At 33.6% G+C, this 22,859-nt stretch overlaps 1 protein-coding gene across 6 annotated transcripts in view; it reads left to right on the top strand.

Annotated features, from left to right (window-relative positions):
• Positions 1 to 22,859, top strand: part of LOC126823728 (double C2-like domain-containing protein beta) — a 65,137-nt gene that overhangs the window by 15,863 nt on the left and 26,415 nt on the right. For all 6 annotated transcript variants that reach the window (XM_050552698.2, XM_050552699.2, XM_050552694.2 and 3 more), the window contains exons 2-5: positions 3,431 to 3,596; positions 4,620 to 4,763; positions 5,338 to 5,467; positions 5,859 to 5,945. In XM_050552698.2, the coding sequence (XP_050408655.1) occupies positions 3,547 to 3,596; positions 4,620 to 4,763; positions 5,338 to 5,467; positions 5,859 to 5,945 (411 nt within the window). In that variant the 5' untranslated portion in view covers positions 3,431 to 3,546. The remainder of the gene's footprint in view (positions 1 to 3,430; positions 3,597 to 4,619; positions 4,764 to 5,337; positions 5,468 to 5,858; positions 5,946 to 22,859) is intronic.

Here is a 22,859-nt window from a genome sequence, read left to right as displayed (position 1 = left end):
TAATTATTATATTAATCAATTATTGTATTTTAAAATCACATCAACCAATCACAAGATGTCAATATTTATTGTAAAAGAATCAAGTACATCTGTCAAACCACCCACAATCGCTACGATTGACGACATTCATAACCACATTATGCTATTAAATATTCTTTATTACGTTGATTGAAATATTTATTTCAACACATGGTACCAGATAAAAACCCATTAAATGATTTTATGTTGTTGATATATATTTATTAATCTCATTAAATGGCTGTATAGAAATATTAATCACAGAACACATACGTCTGTCATATTTATTGATGCTTAACCTTTTTGGACCAGGATGAATATGAATAAATCATAGTGTTCATTTTCTTTTGAAAATGTAAACTGTTAAAGATGCATTATGTAAGATTTAGATAAAGAGCAATAATAGTTAAAAAAATATATAGATAATGAAAAGGGAATGTGTAGAAAATTACTTAAACAGTTATGACTATCTCAATTGTCATTGCTTCTATTGTTACGATAATAATAAGCAAAGTTTTGATTATCCATTTTGTAATTAAATTATTAACTGCCAATCGTATTTAAATCTAGTGAAAATCAAAAGCATCCAATGGTCTAGAGAGATGTTTATTAGCTCATCTTCTAATTGATGATTTATATAACATTTGAGGTCAAACAAAAGATCTGCATTAGGCAGATTTAGCTCTTACATAATGCATCTTTAACGGGAAAAAAAAATCCTAAAAATTGTATACATGTAGTTTGGCAGGTGAAAGGTATCTGCTTAAAATCTGCTTTCTTCAGGATCTATATGTAGATGCATAGGGGGTCAGGAACAAATTAGAACATATAAATGGGGGATCCCCAAACAAGTGTACCATGCAATGAAAAGAAATGAAATGAGGTTTAACATCCTACTTTTCTACACCAGTCTGACCACATTTGTAATGTATACCTATGACATATAAACTGTGCGATAATTTCATACTGTACAGAATGAAGAGCTCAAATATAATTAAATCAGTCTATCCTATTTAAAAAAAAAGTTAAAAAAAGATAGCAGGGAAAATTGTGTAATGGCAAATATAGTTATAAATTTGGTGATTAAACAAATATCGTGTCTGTCTCATTTAAGCGACTATTTATGATGACACAAGAGGTTACACGAACTTAAATCATTCCCTTTGCTGATATATATTGTATCATTTTTCAAAAACATGTCGTGTTCTAGTGTAATTTAAACAATTGATTTAGGATGTAATTAGGTTTTAAATCTTTTTTGTAATTTTTTAAGCATTAGAATTTAAAGTGATATTGTTTTCATCGGGGCCATTTTATTGTATTGTCTATGGAGATTAGAAAGTCTTAAGATGTATTTTTGCATGTAATGACTGTTGTTTTAATTGAAGAGATTACTCAGACTTATCGTACATGAGTTTACAGTTATATTCACAATTTGGAGAGATGGGAAAACATTTTTGCTTTAAGGGCTAATCCCGATAATTTTTGGGAGAATAAAACTGTTTAATTTTGTTTTAAAATCCCTAAAAATCCTCTACCTAAGGGCCAAGCAACTAACTCAATATTTGTGATAAGTTTTCAAATAACTGAAACACGTCAGTTTTCATCCGGAAATGGAGACCGGTGTTCCAAGCTGTATTATGCGGTGTCTAGATAAAACCAGAGATTTTTTGTATAAAATGTATAAAAATTATGTGTCGGTGAAATTTACATTTCGTTACCAAGTACAGCATTTGGGTCATTCACTGTATAGCCCTCTCAATGAACGGGAATCGATTATCAGGTCACCCAACGAAAATATTGACCCGAAATCTTAAAAGGGTTACGTGTCTGGATAAGCAGTTTTGACGGTCACGTCCAAACGACTCAATATTTTGAGCTGAAATTTTGAGATACGGTCAATACACCATTCCTCTATATTTTGGCGTTTAAATTTCATACATACTCAGACTTTTATTTTTGAGACTGTTCAAATAAGGGATAGTCCCTTTAAAATCCTAGATAAATCCACCACTCCTCCTCAATAACTGCTTTTGGCTACAAGAGTTCTGATTAGATATTTGGTGGAGGGGAGCGCATTTATTTGGGCAGCTTGTACATTTTTTTGTGACTCACATTTATGGCGGCAGCAGGTCATGTTAATAAGAGTCTAGATTGCTATTGACTGGAAACTATAACTTTTGAGAAGCCACGGTGGTTCAGTGAGTAAGACATTGGCTCGCTAACCTGGAGGTCCAGTGTTTGATCCCTGCGTTGGCCGAGAAAGTTCATCAGGACTTTCCGACATGGTTCCTCCTTGTCAGTGTTGCAGAACTGAGGGCCTGGCAAGGAACAACGAATAGTTGTTCGGATGGCACGAGAAACTGAGGTTCTATGTACACATTGGCGTGCATCTAAAAGAACCCTTGGCAGTTGGAATTCAATATAAAAGTGCCACTGTCTGGGCAAAATTTCCCTTATAACACACTGTATGGCAGTACCAGTCTTCATTAGTCAAGTCGGAGCAGAACAGTAGGATGTAAAACCCTATTTATATTTTATTTATAACTTTTGAATGGTTTTGATATTAGAGGATATGAAATTTATTTTGTTTCTAAATGTCACGTAATAATGTACAAATAATTAAAGGTTTAATGATAATGCCACATCACAGTCATGGGTAATCATTGCAATATTCAAATGACCATATAACTTATAATTATATAACCGATATCTATCTCCATACATGATTACCCAACCATAAAAATAAATAAAGCTATGAGCAATAAATGCCTCAGATAATCTTTGGGTTTTTTTTTTTACAATAGAGGACCAATATCTAACTTATTTCAAGCAGTCCCTAAAGTCACTCAAAGTGGTAAAGAAAAATAACATTTCATTGAACTATTCCATCCCCATGATAGAGTGTACGGTATATCGATTTTACTTTCTGAGTTAAACCCTTCCGTCTGCATGCTTTCTCATTGAAGATTGGACTTTCTGGGTAAACCCTTCCGTGATGTCCGAGTATTAATTCAGATAGCCCAGAAATTAATGGAATTTATCAAGGAATGAATACATTTTTGATTTTATATAAATAAAATATCAGAAGACAAATGTTGTTTAGCCTATAATTGCAGAGGCTGCCTTAGTATAAATGATAAACTGTGCTGTTTTGTCATATATTAAGTACGTGACCATCTTCTATAACTATATATTGACAGAGAGCCGAGTTATTACAACCTTTCTATCATAGTACTTTGTATGTCAAATTTCATCATCCATACATGTGTGTATCGGTTGACGGTACTGGATGGTTATCAACAATAGTCGAGGTAAAATTTGATTAGTTAGTGCATGATCTTGATTCTACTTCTACTGATATTGATTAGCTGTCTGATAAACTCGACTGACGTTAACGTTTGTATTGCAGAGTAAATTGTGAAGATTGAATTCCCATCAAAACTCCATTAAATGTGGCTCCTGTCTAAATGTGGTTAATGGGTTAAACAATTATATAGCTGGAATAGTTGATAAGCCACCATCATCATGGAGAGGTGGGTTTGTCCCAATGACAGACAGTTAGCTCTCAGAGCCAAGTAAGTAGTTTTTATTTTTACAAGGAGATTATATAATAGTGAAGTGCAGTACACTCCAAGGGTATCATATAAAACTTTTCGTCCCCACCCCTACTACTCCAAACTGTTAAAACTCTTATCAATATTCTATTCAGATTTTATATTTTAGTTGTCTAAATTTAATTAAAGGAGCTAATTCATAGATTTAGGTCAAAATAAGGTATTGAATGGTAAGCTGAAGTGAGTATATTTACTAATATTAGTTTGATATTTGGCATGGTGTACATGTTGACAGTTGAACACAGAATCAGTTATATTTATGTGTATGGTTATTTTAACCCAAATTCAAAAGATTTAGCCATTTAACTTATAACAAATTTACATACCGAGTATGTACTGTAAATAGTCAGACAAAATACAGCTCTTCTAAACATATCAAGTTGATGTCTACTGGCATGGTCTATTTATCAATTTACACTGAGGTCTTGTGCATAACACAGTCATTGTCAACCCCCAGCCCTGTTAGGTACATGTACATCTGAATCTTTATAAAGATATATTTTTTAAAAAGATTTATGTTAGTGATACATTAGCTTACCAGTTGATTAATATTGTATATTATAAAAATGTTGTGGTATTAAACGAAGCACTACCCTGTAAGTTGTACTGATAAAAACCCAGTTGATTAATATTGTACATTATTATATATCAGGAGTTGAGGTGACTTGGTGAATTAGACACAAACTCACTAAGCAGGAGGTGTAGGGTTCTAGCCTGGTGTTGGCTGAGAAAGTTCCCTTGAATATTCCAGCATGGTTTACCCTTATCAGTGTCTAGTTATTCAGATGGAACAAAAAAGTGAGGTCCTGTATTAAAAAAATCTGAAGGCTGTAGATCGATAGAGCTGCTGTCAAGGCATTAGCCCACGTCGGTGCAGATTAGTAGGATGTTAAACCCCATCTCCTTTCCTTCCACATTTTCATATCAATCAACAATCATTATGGGCCAATCGATAACAAGTTTTCATGTGAATTTTTCTTAAAGGCTGGGAACTGGATGGTCAGTTCACACAAACCGTATGTCATCATTTCAAAAGGCCAAACAATTAAATTTAGATGAACAAGAACAAATCATGAGGGTAATGCAGAGAGCAGAATATCTGGACCAGTCGGAACAAGAAAGAATTGGGTAAGATTTCAGATTTTAAGAATTAAAATGCAGTAATTCATACATTTCTTTTATGAAATATTCTTGTTAGTGCTATATAAACTCGGCAACAAACCAGACTTATATCAAAGCCATCTTTGAATTGTGACACATCAATGCACAATTGTCCAAAAAACAAGCTTGTCGATTGTAATCAATTTGGCAGTGCCTTAGACTTTCCTTTTGAAGCATGTTACCTTAAAACCAACTAGAAGGAGAATGTACTAAAAATTTGAGACACATCTGTTGAACCATGTTTGGGATATAAACATTTTACTGTTTTTAGAGGTTTTAGAGGAGTTAATGAATGTTGGCCTCTAAGTATATATAAGCTGCTGTCAAAATATATCCGCCGTGTGGCCATATTTCCGCACTTTGCATGACTATCTTGTAAATAAGATATTATTCAATATTAATTATTTTTATTATCTTGGTTAGCATGATAATACCACTTTAAATTGCAAGAAGAATATAGAGAAAATGTTAAACACTCTTTTAATTGAATTTAATTTCAATTGCAGCACAGTTTTTTATACGTAACTTTTGTTTATTTCAGACGTTTAGTAGAGAAATTAGATAATATGAAGAAGAATTGTATTGGTAATGGTACAACTCAGTGTGTTTTATGTGGAGATGAATTTGGTTTACTTGGATCTTCACCAACATTCTGTGATGACTGTAAAAAGGTAAATCTATTTTTATACACACTCCCTGTAACGTGGTGGTATATTTTGGGCACTGTCATCTTGTGGACGCCCTACAGGTTTCCACATTGTTTATCTTGATGAGGTGAAGAAGCCTATAAAAGAAGAAGCTGATAATTACTGTCAGAGTTGTTGCCTTTGATCAATTTGAAAAATATTGCGGACGGTCTAAAGGCTAAAGGTATCACCGGATTGATTTAAAATTTATGATCAAAAAGAGCCTAATTGTCTCCAATGATTCGGATAATTACATTAAGAGTTATATCCCTTGATCACTTTGAAAAACATTGTGGACATTCTAGAGTCTAAATATTTCACCTGATTGACGTGAAATTTATTCACTGTTTTTACCATTATTAATATTTTTTTAAAGGCTGTATGTTCAAAATGTGGAGTGGATACTATAAATAGTGCTCGACAACCATTGTGGTTATGTAAAATATGCAGTGAACATAGAGAGGTAGGTTAATTGTATATTTACAGGTCAGGGACTGTACAGCGCAGTGGATGCTTGCGACTGGCCCCCAGATCCATATATATATGTTTGTTGTTCATTGCTTACAATGTTTGTGTAGTTTATGTTTCCTGACTGCATGTTTGTCTTATAGGTTTAAATTAGCATATGCTGTGATCCCTCTAATTTTTAAAGAAACATGAGTCCCATAGACATTATTAGGTCATCTGTTTGATCCACAAAACTTATTTTATTTGAGAGTATGAAATTTCTTATGACCTGGAGAAACAAAATTTTACAATCAATGTGTCTTACATGTTTCACCAGAACCCATCCTTAAATCTAAATTGACATGGAGTGATTCAATTACACTCCTTATTCTCAAATTAATTAAACAATTTTGTTTCAAATTCCCACCCACCAATTCCCTCAGATTGTTTGGCTTAGTTTCCCATTACTCGTTACATGACCATTACTTAAAAAAATGTAAAGATTACATTCCATTACCCCAGCCCCGTTTCCCATACATGTCACTTTTTTACCCCCTCTTTGGCTTTTTTCCGTTTTTGTCATTTATTCAGTTCATTTCAGAGATTATATCTTCTTTTGGTATATACACATAACTTATATTAATGACTTGACATGCATTTTGATCATTGAATAACCTTTTTATACGCCCACATTTTCATGTGGACGTATTATGCCGTCGCCCCTGTCCGTCCGGACGTCCGTCCGTCCTTCCACAATTTGTTTGTGGACACTCTACAGGTCACAATTCTTATCCAATTTTAACGAAACTTGAAATATAGGTGTATCTCCAAAAGATCTTGCCTGCTTTCGATATTGGCATGTATCGGATCGCAACTTCATGGATTATGGCCCCTGTTTGTACGAAAAATCACGTTTTTGGCTTGTGGACCCTATAGAGGTCACAATTTTTATCCGATTTTGTTGAAACTTGAAATGTAAGTTTATAACCCAAAGATCTCGATTCCTTTCGATATTCGCGCATATCGGACCGTAACTTACTGAATTATGGCCCCTGATTGTACGAAAAATCGCGTTTTTAACTTGTGGACCCTATAGAGGTCATAATTTTTATTCGATTTAAAAAACCGTATTATTATATCACCGTTACACCATAAGGACAACTGAGTTCGAATTTCGTAAAAATCGGCCTAAAATTGACAGACAAAATGGCCGCCGTTCGTTCTCAAATAGATTAAAAATATGGTATATCAAGGTTGTGGACACTATAGAGGTCACAATTTTTTTCCGATTTTGTTGAAACTTGCAATGTAAGTATATAACCCAAAGATCTTGGTTCCTTTCGATATTCGCGCATATCGGACCGTAACTTCCTGAATTATGGCCCCTGATTGTACGAAAAATCGCGTTTTTAGCTTGTTGACCCTATACAGGTCAAAATTTTTATCCGATTTAAAAAAACGTATTATTATATCACCGTTACACCATAAGGACGACTGAGTTCGAATTTCGAGAAAATCGGCCCAAAATTGATACACAAAATGGCCGCCGTTCGTTCTCAAATAGCGTAAAAATATGGTATATCAAGGTTGTGGACCCTATACAGGTCACAATTTTTTCCGATTTTGTTGAATCTTGAAATGTAAGTTTATAACCCAAAGATCTCGGTTCCTTTCGATATTCGCGCATATCGGACCGTAACTTCCTGAATTATGGCCCCTGATTGTACGAAAAATCGCGTTTTTAGCTTGTGGACCCTATAGTGGTCATAATTTTTATCCGATTTAAAAAAACCTATTATTATATCACCGTTACACCCCAAGGACGACTGAGTTCGAATTTCGTGAAAATCGGACCAAAAATGACAGACAAAATGGCCGCCCTTTGTTCTCAAATAGCGTAAAAATATGGTATATCAAGGTTGTGGACCCTATAGAGGTCACAATTTTTATCTGATTTTATTGAAACTTGAATTGTAAGTTTATAACACAAAGATCTCAATTCCTTTCGATATTTGCGCATATCGAATTGTAATTATGGCCCTTGATTGTAGGAAAAATCCCTTTCTTGTTAGCTTGTTCTCTATCCATCTCTCGAAAATGTGGGCGTATCCTGCCTGGCAGCCGCTGGTTAACAAAAATGTGCAGTTGTTGAAAGTATTTAGAGAGCTGTGGTGGCTCAGTGAGTAAGACGTTGGCTCGCAAACTAGCGGTTTGGAATTTGGAAAAGAGTACGCAAAATTTTGCTCTTTTGATGGGGTTTCTTTTTTAACTCCATTGAATGCAGGTCAGAAGGTTAAATACCATTTATGTTTTTGGTATTTCTTAATTAAAGGGGCGTTAGGTTAGATTAGATAAGAAGCTGATAGTTCTTACTATAATAGTTAAAAAAAAGATAATGAAAACAAAATATGCTGAAAACTTCAGTCAAATTGCTTCACTCTGAACCACTAATTAGCCATTGAATTTTAGGCTAGTCTCGATTGTCATTACTGACGTTGCTATGATAATAAAGAATGTCTCGATTATCCATTTTTACGTTAAAATTATCCATCACAAATTGTATTCAAATCCAGTAATTATCACAGGCTAACGGTGGCATCCAGAGTTGATTATGGTATAGATAAGTTAATTAATGTCTAATTAACAATTAAGACAATATTTAAGGCCCAAAGAAAGACCTGCAATGGGCAGATTTAGCTCTTGTATAATGTATGTTTAAGTGTGTGGATTAAGCTTTAAAGTGAGATGTATGTGGTCGAGATCGCTGACATGTCAAATTAAATTGTTCTATAACCTTTATGTGGAAAGAGGGGCCCGGAGATAAGTCGGTCCATGGATCTTTATTATTATTTTTATCAAACAATAGGTATTTGGGTGAGAAAATTTAAAAATTTAATATTTGTGCACGTTTTAAAACAGTTTGACACAGATTGATTGATGCGATAACATAGTGAACATCCAGGTATTTACGTTCATACTCCCCGGAACTAACATGGCGGCCGTCGCTCCATTCCGGCACAAACTTTTAATGTTGTTGTCATGGGAGTCACGTGATCGGTGCTGACTCTAGTTTCTATATATAACTCTATGGATGTAGTTCAAAAAATGCAAATGATTATCAATGGCCTTGAGCACATGCAATTTTATATATAATGATATGCACCTGTGATTTAAATTGCCTGTATATATTCTGTTACATATGAACTGTTATTTTTACCTAATATAACCTATATAATATTCTTAAATGATGTAAGAAACAAAAAATATGTGATATTCATTGTTAATACATAGACATTGTCAGTATTTTGACTTAGTCAGCATTTGCAATTATTGAAAAAACAGCTGTGTGCTAAAATAAATATTTTAAAAATAGAAATTTGATTCAGAAACGTTAATAAGCTTTTTAAAAACAATTTACAGTGGCTCAACAGGTTCCTTAATCCTGTGATTGTAGACACACCATGATAAAACCGTTCATAATTTATTTTCTGAATTTGATTTACATTGTTGATGACTGACATCTGGAGGGCATTTAAAAGGAAGTGTCTCCAGAATAAACAATCTCCAATGTACCTGTCTGGTAGTAAATCTTGATCTCATTGAACATGTAACAATAGAAATAGACTTTCATACAATCCTTACATTGTTAATACTTTCTTCCATTTTATAATAATTGTTTCATTAAAGATGCATTATGTAAGATTTAGACAAAGAGCTGGGCATTCTTGCAATAATAGTTCCAAAATAGACCATGAATAACGAATATATTGAAAATTTCATTCAAATTTCTTTCTGAGCGAAGTTATGGGTGTTGGAAGATGTAGCACAGATTGTTTATTTTATCTAGCAATGTAACTGCACAATAGAGACTTAGTCCATTTTATCGTTACACTTTAAAATCTTGCGGGTGTTCAAATCCATTTAAATCTCGGCCATCCGATGGACTATGAGTTGATTATTGACTTGTCATGTTAATAAATCTAAATAATAATTTATATAACATTTGAAGCTTAAATAAAGACTTGCAATAGGTAGATTAAGCTCTTACATAATGCATCTTTAATGAGGATGTGAACTGTACTTTTTACGCAGTGATGGAATTTACTAAACATGTGACCATAATGACTGTACCTTTTGTGCAGTGGTGTAAGTTACCATCCAGAGTTAGTCTAAATTATGCCATTTGTTAATTTTGTATTACTGACAGATCTAGAAGTTTAAAACACCCCCTCCATTGCTTTTGTAAACTTTTGCTTTTCTCTGTCGGGCCACTGGATTAGTAGGGAAAATCTGTCAAATATTTGCTGTCTCAGTGATTGATCTGGTTTATAGAATAAAAACATAAAATCAATCAAGTTAGTGTAGTACATGATCGTGAGTTTACTAGTATTTTCCAGAGACATGAGACCATTCAACAATAGAAATGATTTTTTATCATGTTTTGTGAACTGAATATATTTATAAATAAACTTGATATCGAACTAATTTATAACATCTCATGGCAATTCAAGTTTCTAAAGTTAATTTACAAGGTTTTTACTTAATATTAGCAGATAGCGCCTGTCTGGCGTTTTATTCTCATCTCTGAGTAAATTTTATTGACGTGGCCTCAACCTGGCATTAAGACAAACTGTTTTAGTCAACAAGGTTGGCATTTGATATGCTCTTTATGAATGGAAAGTTGATAGAGAAGACTTGCTTATTGTAACTTGATTTATTATAACTCTATTTTCTTGAGAGCTTAGCTGGCCACCCGCATGATGGATTGGATCTTGAGTGTCGATATCATTGACATTTAGTCTGTGATGGGTGTTACAGGGATATTGATGTAAATAGGACTTGACTCAAGATGCCAAATGCAAGATAATTGAGCTATAGCCAGTGCCTTATTGTTATTTTATAAATAATTGTCTTTAAATAACCATAGTTCTTAACCTTTCTTGTTCTTTATGCCTATCATATCATAACATATTGTTCTCTAAATCTTATCTCAGAGTGAATGATATCCTGTTTTCTGAAATTTGTGATTATATAGCAAATGATTGACAAAAGAATTTTAATTTTGAAGAGTTAGGGCCCGCGACAGGAACTTCCGGTCCTTGGGACAAGTATCTTGGCAAGGGGGTGGCGTCCGCCCCTGGGCTTGTAAATTTTTGAAAGATATATGTTCTTTAGCGTCATTGTGGTGTATCTGGGGTAACTTTGCTAAACCACAGAAAACACAACATATGACATGCCAAATACATATACTACATTTTAGTTTTACTAATGTAATAATACTCAAATGGTGGTATAGCCGAAAGGATAACAAGCTTCTCTCTGACATTGATCGGAAAATGGTCTGCAATTAGAAAAAATATTGAAAAACATCCAGATTTTTAGTGCCTAACAAAACAAAAATGAGAGTAAATTTTTCACTTTCAGTGATGGAAAACTGCATGCATGACCATCATTGTAGCATTCTACTGGTGCAGACTAGGCCCCAATTACCAGTTGGGGCCCAGATACTCTGACGGTGACGAGACTCTCAAACAGAACGAGGATGGGTTGGGGCAAAAAGGCCTTGGCAGGTGGCTTATAGTTTTTAATTCACCAATTTTTCCAAAACAAGCGTACCGATAAAATCTGATTCTAATCCTATATTCATGCCACTAAGTACACACATTCAGAAAAATCACCATTTTTTTCCGTCTAATTTACGATCAAGTAACAGTGTATTTTTTTTTTTTAATTTATGCCAACATATTTTTTTTAAACATTACTCGGCATACCTCTGGTTCCTTCTATGCTCCGGGCCCCTGGACAAGTGTCACGGGCCCTGTGAAGAGTTAATTTATTCCAATTTTATTGCAGTGGACACCTTTATATTAAAGGTATAGTTTTTGCACAGTTAAGTAATATCATAATCAGGTCTACTGTTTATTCATCGTAACATTTTGAGTTATAAGACCTTTTATGAAATCAAAGATATAATGACTCTTGACTCATTGGCGTGCATGTAAAAGAACAATTGGCAGTTGGAATTCGATATAAGAGTAAGCTGTAGAGCAGCGGTCAAAGCAAAATTTCCCGGATAGCACACTGTATGGTATATGCCCATCTTTGTTATCCCAGTCGGTGTAGAACAGTAGGACGTTAAAACCCATCTCATTTCATTTCACATGTTTTACTTTTAGTGTCTCATTTTAATGTCTGAAATGTCATTTTGTTTTTATGTCAGCTTGGTCTTACTTTTATTTAATTATAGTTTGACGTGGAATAATTACAATCTCTCAGACACGGATAGTCTCAGACAATATATACTTACGATTTAATAGATATGTAAATGGTTGTAACATAATATTGGTTGTCTCGTTTCATGTGGAATGACAGCTAGTGGTTCAGACTCTTATTCATGGTGTATGGGGAGACAGATTTATGATACAATTGGCCTTGTGTGCGTTTACCTACATTATTAGATGTATTTCAGCTCAGACGACAGTATGATATATTTAAATAACAAACAGTGTGGTATTATATTGAATACATTGTATGTATGTTAAATATTAACATCATTAAAGGAGACGATCCATCGGGGGGGGGGGGGGGGTATATAGATAGATAGATAATGATGACAGTTACTTATTTCAACATTTTGCCTGTCCATCCTTGTGGGTTTTCTCCAAGTCCTCAGATTTCCTCCCACGGCTAAAGACCCATACGCGCAAGTAAATTATTGAAATAAAATTGAACCATGCGTTATTCCCGAAATGACTTAGTTTGTGTCGAATGGACCTTAAACCCCATCTCTCTCTCTCTCTCTTTCTCTCTCTCTCAACTTTTAGAAATATTCATATAACCCTTGTACAAATACAAAATGTGACCTTCGCATAAAGAGAGAAAGACAATTTTTGAACCTTTCTGAAAACAAAAGTGATAACTAATCCGGAGCACGATCGCATGAGTCGGTCGATTACAAACCGATTACAAACGATTGAAGAAAAAAAAGTAACCCAGTAATTATAAAAGGATCTTATTTGGGCCGATTTGTTTCTCAAGCCATAGGGTAATCCACTTTTGATTTTACTAGTCATATAGACATTACATTTCGATAATTGGGTTTGTGTATATGTTGCAGTGTTTTTACCCCGACATCAAAACTGTTCTTGCTCGACAAGGATTTTTTTTATATTTTCTTTATTCAGTTATAGATCAGTTATTTGTAGATGTTATTGCCCGTATCTGACTATGATAATTATCTGGAGCACTGGCTTTTTGAGTACAATTGCTGATAAACTGAAAGTGTTTCCTGATAATAATGAACCAATTTATTTGTAGACTTTAATCCAATTGTCTGTCAGAAAGTGAGATTGGTAAATGACAATATTTAAGCGTGAACAGTAAACAGTGTTCCGTGTTGTGAAATGAGAGAGCGGTATTCTAGACCGTCTGTAGTTCGTGGTTAGGGAAAAATTAATACACAGGTTTTAATCAATGACTGATCTGTAGCAGACTACACTGACAGGACACAGCATTCACCACAGGAATTTAATTCCGAAGCAATCTATTGGTCAAAAACCTCTCCCAAACACCTAGTCTCATATACTAGAATTGATTTTAGGAAATGTGTTGCTATGACTACTGTCTAGTTTTTAGTTATACCGTTGTGAGTTGTTCTGGAGTAGATTATCTATTATCTATTATCACCAGTTTATATTTCCTTGATTTGGTTAGAAAATTGTATACTGCCAATATAAGCATGTATTTACTGTTTTTATATACGGTCGCATACATCAATCTTTTTAATAGAAAAGCGGAAATTAAAGCATGAATATGTTGAGCATAATTCGATCATCTATTTGTCCACATACATTAATGATAAAAACTTAATTTCAAGTACGAATGTGTTCTTTAAAGAACATACAAGCATACATTAATCTTTTTAATAGAAAAGTAGAAATTCAAGCATGAATGTGCACTATAAAGATGTAGTCCGTGGAGCATAATTAGGTCATCTATTTTGAACTCTGAAATGGAAAAATAGTATTAAACATATTTATAGTCTGTCAAGCAAAATTTGGTCATCTTTTTGTCCGCATATCGTACATAAATATTTTTGATAGAAAAGCAGAAATTCAAGCATGAATGTGCACTATAAAGATAATAGTCCATGGAGCATAATTAGATCATCTATTTTTGACTCTGAAATGGAAAAATAGTATTAAACATTCACAAGGTATACATGGATGTGGGGTGGGGTGGGGCGAATGGTTAACCCGTGCATGTTGGGTCATTGAGTCAAGTAGCGTGGTTTCGTTTCCCTGCTTATATGTGACAAGCAGTAGGGTCGCCTGTCCAACTTCATGGGTTTTCTCTGGGTCCTCCGGTTTCCTCACACTGCTAAAGACCATTGAACCACATGTTAGTCCCAAAATGACCTAGTTTGTGTCAAGTGGACATTAAAACCTCTCTCTCTCTCTCTCTCTATTTCCTGAAGCTAAATTGAATTTGTGAAAATACCATGGATATACCCAGGAATAGTGGACTAGAACAAAACAATATACCACTGGGGATACCAAGAATTGCCTTAATTGACTGGCAGTGAAAATGACTGTCTAACAGACTTATCTGTCTGTCAGTTTACATGTCATGCATGTAAATTTTAAAGAATGTGACCTTAAAACACAATGATTACAGATAAATTTATAATTTTGATATAGAGTATTTATTAAAAGTGGATAATGCTACAAATTGTCATGTCCTGTAGAAAATATCTTACTGATACAATGTAAACAAAATACATGAAAAGATTTACTGACAGGCAAAAGTTTTAAGTGAAAGCTGTGATCTCGACTGGCAGGGCAATTATCCAGGATGTCTTTATTAGAATATAAACCTATTTGAACCATATACATTACTTTTTTCTCGAGGCTATAGACTTCTGCTAATCAAAATTATATTTGAACAGTATCTTAAAGATGCCTTCCCACTTACAAACTCAGTAATTTGATGATATATTAATTTATCTATCAAAAGTTTGCTTCAAATTCCTCTCAATACATAACAAATTATCCCAGACAGTAAAATCTGTTTTATATAGCCTTGTTTGTCACAACACTTGAGGGAGGCTCCATTTTCAGCTTGAATATTTTCATTACTCTCTGAACATATATTTGATAATTATCATATATCGAAGTCTAAGAAAATTTTATACGCTCACATGGAAATGTGATCATATATTGCACCTGTCCATTGTCCATAGTTTCTTGTGAAAACTCTACAGACTACATTTATCATCTGATTGTTTTAAAAATTATAATATGTTGTTAACATTAGTGAGATGAAGAAGCCTATTTAATTTCAATAATCTATGTTGATTTCTTCTGGAGTTATGGCCCTTACCTAACTTTGTTGAAAGTTGTGAATGCTTTAATGACAAAAGCTATCATCCGATCTGTATGAAATTTATATACATCATTTAAATTAGTGAAACTAAGAAGCCTATTGAATTTCAGCTATTTCCGTTAATTACTTCTAGAGTTATACAGCCTTTGTTTCACCTGGTTGGACCTTGTGAACACTCAAGCGACAAAAGTTGTCATCTGATCTGTATGAAAGTGTTATACATCCTGTAAATTAGTGATACGGGGATGCCTATTGAATTTCAGCAATTTCCGTTAATAACTTCTAGAATTATATAGCCTTTGTTTCACTTTGTTGGATGTTGTGAACACTCAATCGACAAAAGTTATCATCTGATCTGCATGAAATTTATATGCATTATTTAAATTAGTGATACGAGGACGCTTATTGAATTTCAGCAATTTCCATTAATTTGTTCTAGGGTTATAGCCTTTGTTTCAATTCGTTGGAACTTGTGAATGCTTGAGCGACAAAAGTTATCATCCCGATTTGTATGAAATTTATATGCATTTTTTAGATTAGTGAAACGAAAAAGCCTGTCAAATTTCAACAATTTCTGTAAATTACTTCAAGCGTTAAGGCCCTTATTTCACCAATTTTTTAGAACCTTGTGAACCTTCAAACAACGAAAATTATAATCTGATATGTATGAAATTGTCTTGTAAATGCCACCCATTACCTACAAAAGAATAAATATGCGACAAACCTTGTTGACCGCTCTAGCTGCTGTGGGCGTACATTTCGTTGCCTGGCAACCTATCTTCTAGCAAGATTGAGGATCTCTACTTTCCATACCAAATATGCCATACTTTTCTTGGAAAAGTACCCTATAAATACTTTTGTGGAATAAATCTTTAATATTTCTTTTTGAAAAAGTGCCAAATTGCCAATCAAATTATTATAGACAAATAAGAACTGTCTCTTAAAATATGTCTTATGGTTTGAAAAAATTAACCGCAATCTCATGTATTGTTTGATTATCTACATACTCATGCATAACAAACTCTTAAATAAATCGATAATTTAAGCTGCTATGTCATAAAGGTCCTTGGGCCACTTTTTATATTATAACCGTTATCATATTCAACTTATTCGTTTTTAGAAAAATTGTGAATTTGCATTATGGCCAAATATCAGCACTGCTGCATCTTTCTGGGATTGAATTTGAAACTGCCTGGTGATTTTTCTGCACTATTCTAAAAGGTACTCCAAGAACCACTTGCTTTTCGGCCCTGTAGTTTAATGATTCTTCTTTCACCATTGGGGAATGATAAAACAGATGCACAAGTTATGTTGTGTTTGCTAAAGGCCTGAGGCAAACCTGTCACTGATCAACAATATAAAGCTTAATCGAGCACAATTTGTTGAGGGTTTTTTCTCTGGCACTGATTTTTCTGTTTCTTCTAGATGTTTTTGATATGTCCAGTACAACATCATTATTAGAGCCCAATATTTTGTCAATTGGCTTTCCCCCCTAGGAAAAATTATTCTGATTAGACAATGCATATGATTAAGGTTATAGATGAGAGCTACATTACTATATTAATTGATATAAATAGTATCAGATGTTTACTAGCAACATGGATGGGAAACCAAGCAACAACTATATGATGATAAAATTTATGTGTAAGCACTAAAAATTCTGTTCAATCTCCTTTGCGTATTCTCTGATTATTATTTAGATTATAAATCAGAGAAGTGAAATGGAAGGATGGGATGGAAACTAGCTCTTATCGGCTATTACAGCCAACCAACTGTGTTCATGTTGTCATGGATAACAATAAAGATTCCATACCTTCGTCCCTGGAGAGTTATAAACTCAGTTTACTGTAAAATGTCTCATTATTTGATTGTGACAATTTCAGCTAGAAGCATTTACTCGTATTGAGCACGTTCTTATTTTTCACTCTATATGACTTCTTCTTGGTGAACCTTCCTACCACAAGATTGTTTCAAGATTGTTTTGTTCACGTTTTAAGCTGTAGGGTTTTATTAGTAAAAGGTAAAAAAGACAGGTCTGACTTTGATGTGTGCTGTAGTGTGTGTTATTATTCATTTAATTATACATAAAGGCAACTGCTCTCTTGCTGTAATTCAATTTTTATGAAAGCATTTCTTTATTTCTGGAAAAGATTGGTCAGTTGCTTTTATATTCTGTAAGATGTTTAAAACAAGGCTTTCACTTCAGAACTTTTACAGACGGTCAATTTTTGAAGTATTTTGTTTACCTCAGATATCAAGATATTTTTTTACAAAGAGTATATGACAATTTTTAGCATTATCTCATCGTTCTAATAATTAAACTTAGTTATCAGCTTGTTGAGTACATGTTAATCTCCATTTCTCTCTATCTCAATCTGATTAAAGTACAGATCCTATTTCGTTTCGTTTTTAGAGTTCAAAATTTTGTTTTACTTGTCTTTACTACACTAGGATCTGGAAGAGTTGTTATCATTGACGTGTTCTGAATGATGTGAGGGATTAGCCAATGAAACAGTCTGTTACGTCAAGTTCTTGGCCTTTTAATGTACGGAACTGTGTGTTAACCACTAGAAACGTCAACGCTGATTGGTTAATCAATGTCTGACGTCACTATAACTTGTCAGATCTTCGTGTAGTGTAGGGGGGGGGTTGGATGGCTGAATGGTTAGCACGTGCGTGCTGTACCATAAAGTCTGTCACTGAGTCAACTGCTGTGGTTTCAAATCCCTGGTTGTACGTGACAAGGAGTAGGGTCGCCTGTCCAACTTCGTGGGTTTTCTCCGGGTCCTCCGGTTTCCTCCAACTGCTAAAGACCCCTAGGCGCAAGCGAATTATGAAAATAAAATTGAACCGTATGTTAGTCCCGAAATGACCTAGTTTGTGTCGAGTGGATGTTAAACCCCATTTCTCTCTTTCTCTCTCTCTCTTGTGTAGTGTAGGCCATCGAAAGTATAAAAAAACGAAACGAAATATAGATCTGTATTTTAATCAGATTGTCTCTAATCTATACCATGACAAATTGTATAACACATTTCAAAACAATAAGATAATGCTAACAATGTCAGCGATAACTGAGCAGTGATGAAATGTAGCCGACATTTGAATCTTTTGTTTTACATACAGGAGTCTACAAACTTTTGAAAAGGTCACAATGATGTGAAGTGTTGATTACTTTAGTAGTCTAAAAGCTGTCGTTGCTGATCAAGGAAAAAGAAAATACCACATCCTTACATTACAATTTCTCCATTTTATCATGCAGTTATTGATTCTGGGCAAAAAACCCCAGAGATTTAATGAAACTTGATGCATTACACATAATGTAGTTTGTAAATATTGTGTGACAGCCATGTCGGAAACCAAGTTAACTTTTATCAAGTTACTTCAAATTGGATTTACAGTGATATGTTATACACATCCTGACTGTTGCGGCGGAAAAAGTTTGTTTCAGTTCTGTTTGATTAGAACCTATATCTGTATCAAGACCATGATGGTCCTTTCCAGTACGATTTAACATGTACCATACCAGAAAATTTATAATTTGTTAATAACAAAACGGCTACCACATAGAGTGAGACATGAAGAATCTATAAAAGTTTGTATGATGCCTAAACATCTGACAATAATAGTGTGCTATTCAATATAATTCATTCTGATGGTACTAAAAAAATATCAAGGAGAAGAATAGGGAACACTGCTATTCAAACACACCCACCACCACCCTGTATGTATTGCACACATGACTACAGAAATGAAAAACCACATATGTTAGTCTTAAAATCATTGAAGTATTATGTTCATTATATGTTGGTAAACCCCCATTCTGGTTGGGTGATCAGATGTGTGGAAGAGTAGATCATAAGACCGATCCTAGAAATGTATTTGACTACGACTACCGTTGCCTGCCTAGATTTTATCCCAGTATCCTTGCATTCCATTGCAATTCTAAAGACCATCTTGCACAATTGAAATATTCAAATAAGATTATACTATATGATAGTCCTGAAATGACCTGGTTGGTGTTGAGTCGACATTAAAACCAATTCTATCCCTCTCTGGCATTGAGAGAAATACATATAAATGACTAAAGATGAACTGTTTACAACAGTAGGTTACACCAATCTATTTTATTGATTTTTTAATCCAACAGGGCAGAGAGAAGATTGTAATCTATTACATGTTAATTGATAGGTTTATGTATCCGTTCTCTGCATATTGGGACAATTTTTTTCTGAGTAAAAAAATAATTTGACATCCTGAAATTTCCTCTGTTTTCCAGATGAGTTTTTTTTTTATTCTCTGCATATTCTAAGAAGTTTTTCTGAGTAAGAAAATAATTTTGACATCCTGCAATTTCTTCTGTTTTGCAGCTGAGTTTTGGGGTTTTATATAAAAAAAATTTTTATTATTCATATCTAAATGTGCTTGATAATGACAAGAGAATCATTGTAGAAACATTGCTCCTATTAAATTCAGAATTGTGCTTGATAACAACAAGAGAATTATTGTATAAATGTTGCTCGGACAATCAAATTCAGTAATTGCATTCCATAAAATTTGTGCACTTTTTTTAATGTGACCAATTACTACAATGGCACTTGCTCCATAAACACTGTGTTACACTGGCAATAGAGCATTACATATCTTTAAAGATGCATTCTCACAAAAGTTTTTAATAAGAATAGTTATTCCCAATAAAAATATGCCAAATTTGGTTTATGGAACACCCATTGGCTGCACATGGGCAAAACTATAGGGTATCACTAACAGGCAACCTGTCAGTTTGATGGTTAGTAGTAAGAACAATAAAATACTTAAAATGTAAGCTGACTCTATGATTAACCGATGGAAATATAATTTACTTTGGCTTTGATAATGGACAGCAAGTAATGACAAATACAAGGTGAAATGAGCCCTCCCTAAATCAATTCTCATGACAAACAAGGGTGCTTAAAGTAGATAACTGTATGGCTTGGTAGTTTCTGGCTATTACAATTTTTTTATCAGGATTTGGTAGATAAATTAGTTTGAATATGTTTTTAATCCAAATACATCGATTTCTAAACCATGGAATCTCTTATTAGGAAAGAGATTTCTTGTATGGCAGTTTTTGATGGAAATACAATATAGCTTGCGTGTTTCGTTTAGAAAGAAATTTGTTGAATGAAATTGACAGACAACTGGAAGACATAAAAAAAACCTATTCCAATAGATTTTCCAATTTTGACGCTGTTCAACTTGGCATAATCTTTTTGTTTTTCTGTTAATATAGCCGCATCTTCATGGCTGGCATGGACAACAAGAAAAAAAAACCTCTGATGACCCAAAAGGATATTGTGTAGTAAATATGAATCCTGTTTTGCATTGGCTTGAATTTTGAAGAAGATTTAATTCTCCCCTTCTTTTGAATGTGGAGCTACACTGACTTGGTCCTGGTGCTTTTCCCGATGTTGATCGAGAAAGCTACTTAGGATTTCCAGTCTACTTTCTCCTTGTCAGCGGTGGAAGACAAGGAGGAGGAGGCATAGCAGGTAAAAATGTCTAGTCATTCGGATGATACAAGAAACAGAGGTTCTATGTATACTATTGGCATTAGCCTGGTTCGTGCAGAAAAGTAAGACAGACCCCATTTAATTTCCTGTTGTATAAAGTGTATGACCACATATGAACTTAAGTAGTAGTCCAAGATTTCACAGGCATCATAAAAACAAATGGTCTTAAATGTTAATCAAATACCAAAATGTGATAATATGTGATGGAATTTGTGGGACTATCATACAGATTTTCAGGAATTAGCCAGAGTTTTGTTTACTATCTCTCACATATCTTAGAAATCATGTGCTCTTGTGATGTAAAGACCTTTGATATGATGCAATTAAGTACATCCACCCACATAACCTCGATCATCATTACTAAAGTCGGTACAATAAAAAACATAGTCTTGATTATTCATTTCATGATTAAATCATGAATGAAAGTTGAGGAGCAAATCATATCCTAATCCAGTAAATATCGCAGGCTAGCGATGACATCGAGAGTTGATTATGGTCTGGATAAGTTAATTAATGTCTAATTAATAATTTAGATAACATTTCAGGCCTAAAGAAAGACCTGCAATAGGCAGATTTAGCTCTTGCATAATGTATGTTAAGACAAATACCTGAAAGAGATAAAGATATCAATGTGAAATCAATGTATGCCTAACTTAAGTTTAAATGAGTGACTGGATTAATTTTTGAACCAAAATGTTTTTTTAAAATAAAGGCATTTTTTATTAGGCATAGTTTTAAATTATATAATCTTACATGTAGTGGGTTTAAGGAAGAAACCAAGACTTACGTCCATACCAACAGAAAATATTTTACTTCTGTTTATATCTAAATAGATGCCATTCTGTTATACAGAACATGTGCTCTAAAATCAGAAAACCAGACTTAATACCTTAGAGCCTTGCCTAAAGTAATGAATTTTTAATAAGGTTAGGTAACCTTAAAGAAATAGATTATTGTAGCGCTACAGGAAATTGACATATTCTGTTGTGTAAATGTGGAGCTAATTTTATCTCAGTCGGGAACAACATTTCAGATTGTGAAATAAAATTGATTTTTAGTATGCTTTGATCTTTATAGCATACACTGATATTTCCGCTAGGGAAAACAGAATTTAATGGAACTGTTTACAATTGAAAAACATTGCATAAAATCAAGAAAACTTGAACGAGCATCAGAAATATCTCAGATTGTTTATTAAATTAAGGTGCCAGAAAAAGGTAATGTCTAGAAGTACTTTGCCTTGTGAAAATGTGTTAAGAAATAACTTGTGAATTCAAATAGTTTCAACATAATTCATCAGATTTTTATTGAGCTTTAAGTCCCCGGATATGGATGAATTTGGACACAATTTGTGAATTCAATATCTGCGTTTTTACCCTTGATTTACTCAAAATATGTCAAAAATAGTTTGTGAACAGGAATGAGTCTACATTATTTGTCTGATTTTCAAGTGATATTCAAATAGTTGCTTTCACAGTTTTTGACACCTTCCATTTCCAAGACATCAAGCAGGTGTCAATTCTGTCTTTGTTAAGCTATATCCCTAATATTAATTAATTGACAACAGATACAATCCGAATCCGACTTGAACTATAACAATACTGACTTGACTAGTGAAATGATAGCATGATGATAATTATATAAGATGATATTTACACTAATTAATAAGACAATTTCCTTGGAAACTTAGACCCAGATTAAATACATTAATTATATGACAGATTGACCTTTAGAATCAGATACAAAATTCTGGTTATTCTGTTATCATGTATTAGACAAAAAGTACACAGTATTCCACACAGAATTTTGTTATGAATGTTGAGCAATTACTTTGTGTGGCATTATTTTATAAGCTGTCAAGAAAATTTTGTCAGAATTATTTTCCCAATTATCTGGTGGTTCTGAGAGAATTATTCCTGGTATGTTTTAAATATATACTGAGACATAATGAAAACACAAATGGATAATGGTAAATCTTGTTTGAGATAGGGTAATGT

The sequence above is a fragment of the Patella vulgata genome, chromosome 6 (genome assembly GCF_932274485.2).
Source record: "Patella vulgata chromosome 6, xgPatVulg1.2, whole genome shotgun sequence".
NCBI lineage: Eukaryota > Metazoa > Mollusca > Gastropoda > Patellidae > Patella > Patella vulgata.
Note: the sequence above shows the minus strand (reverse complement) of the source record. Positions and strands in the feature narration are given on the sequence as shown.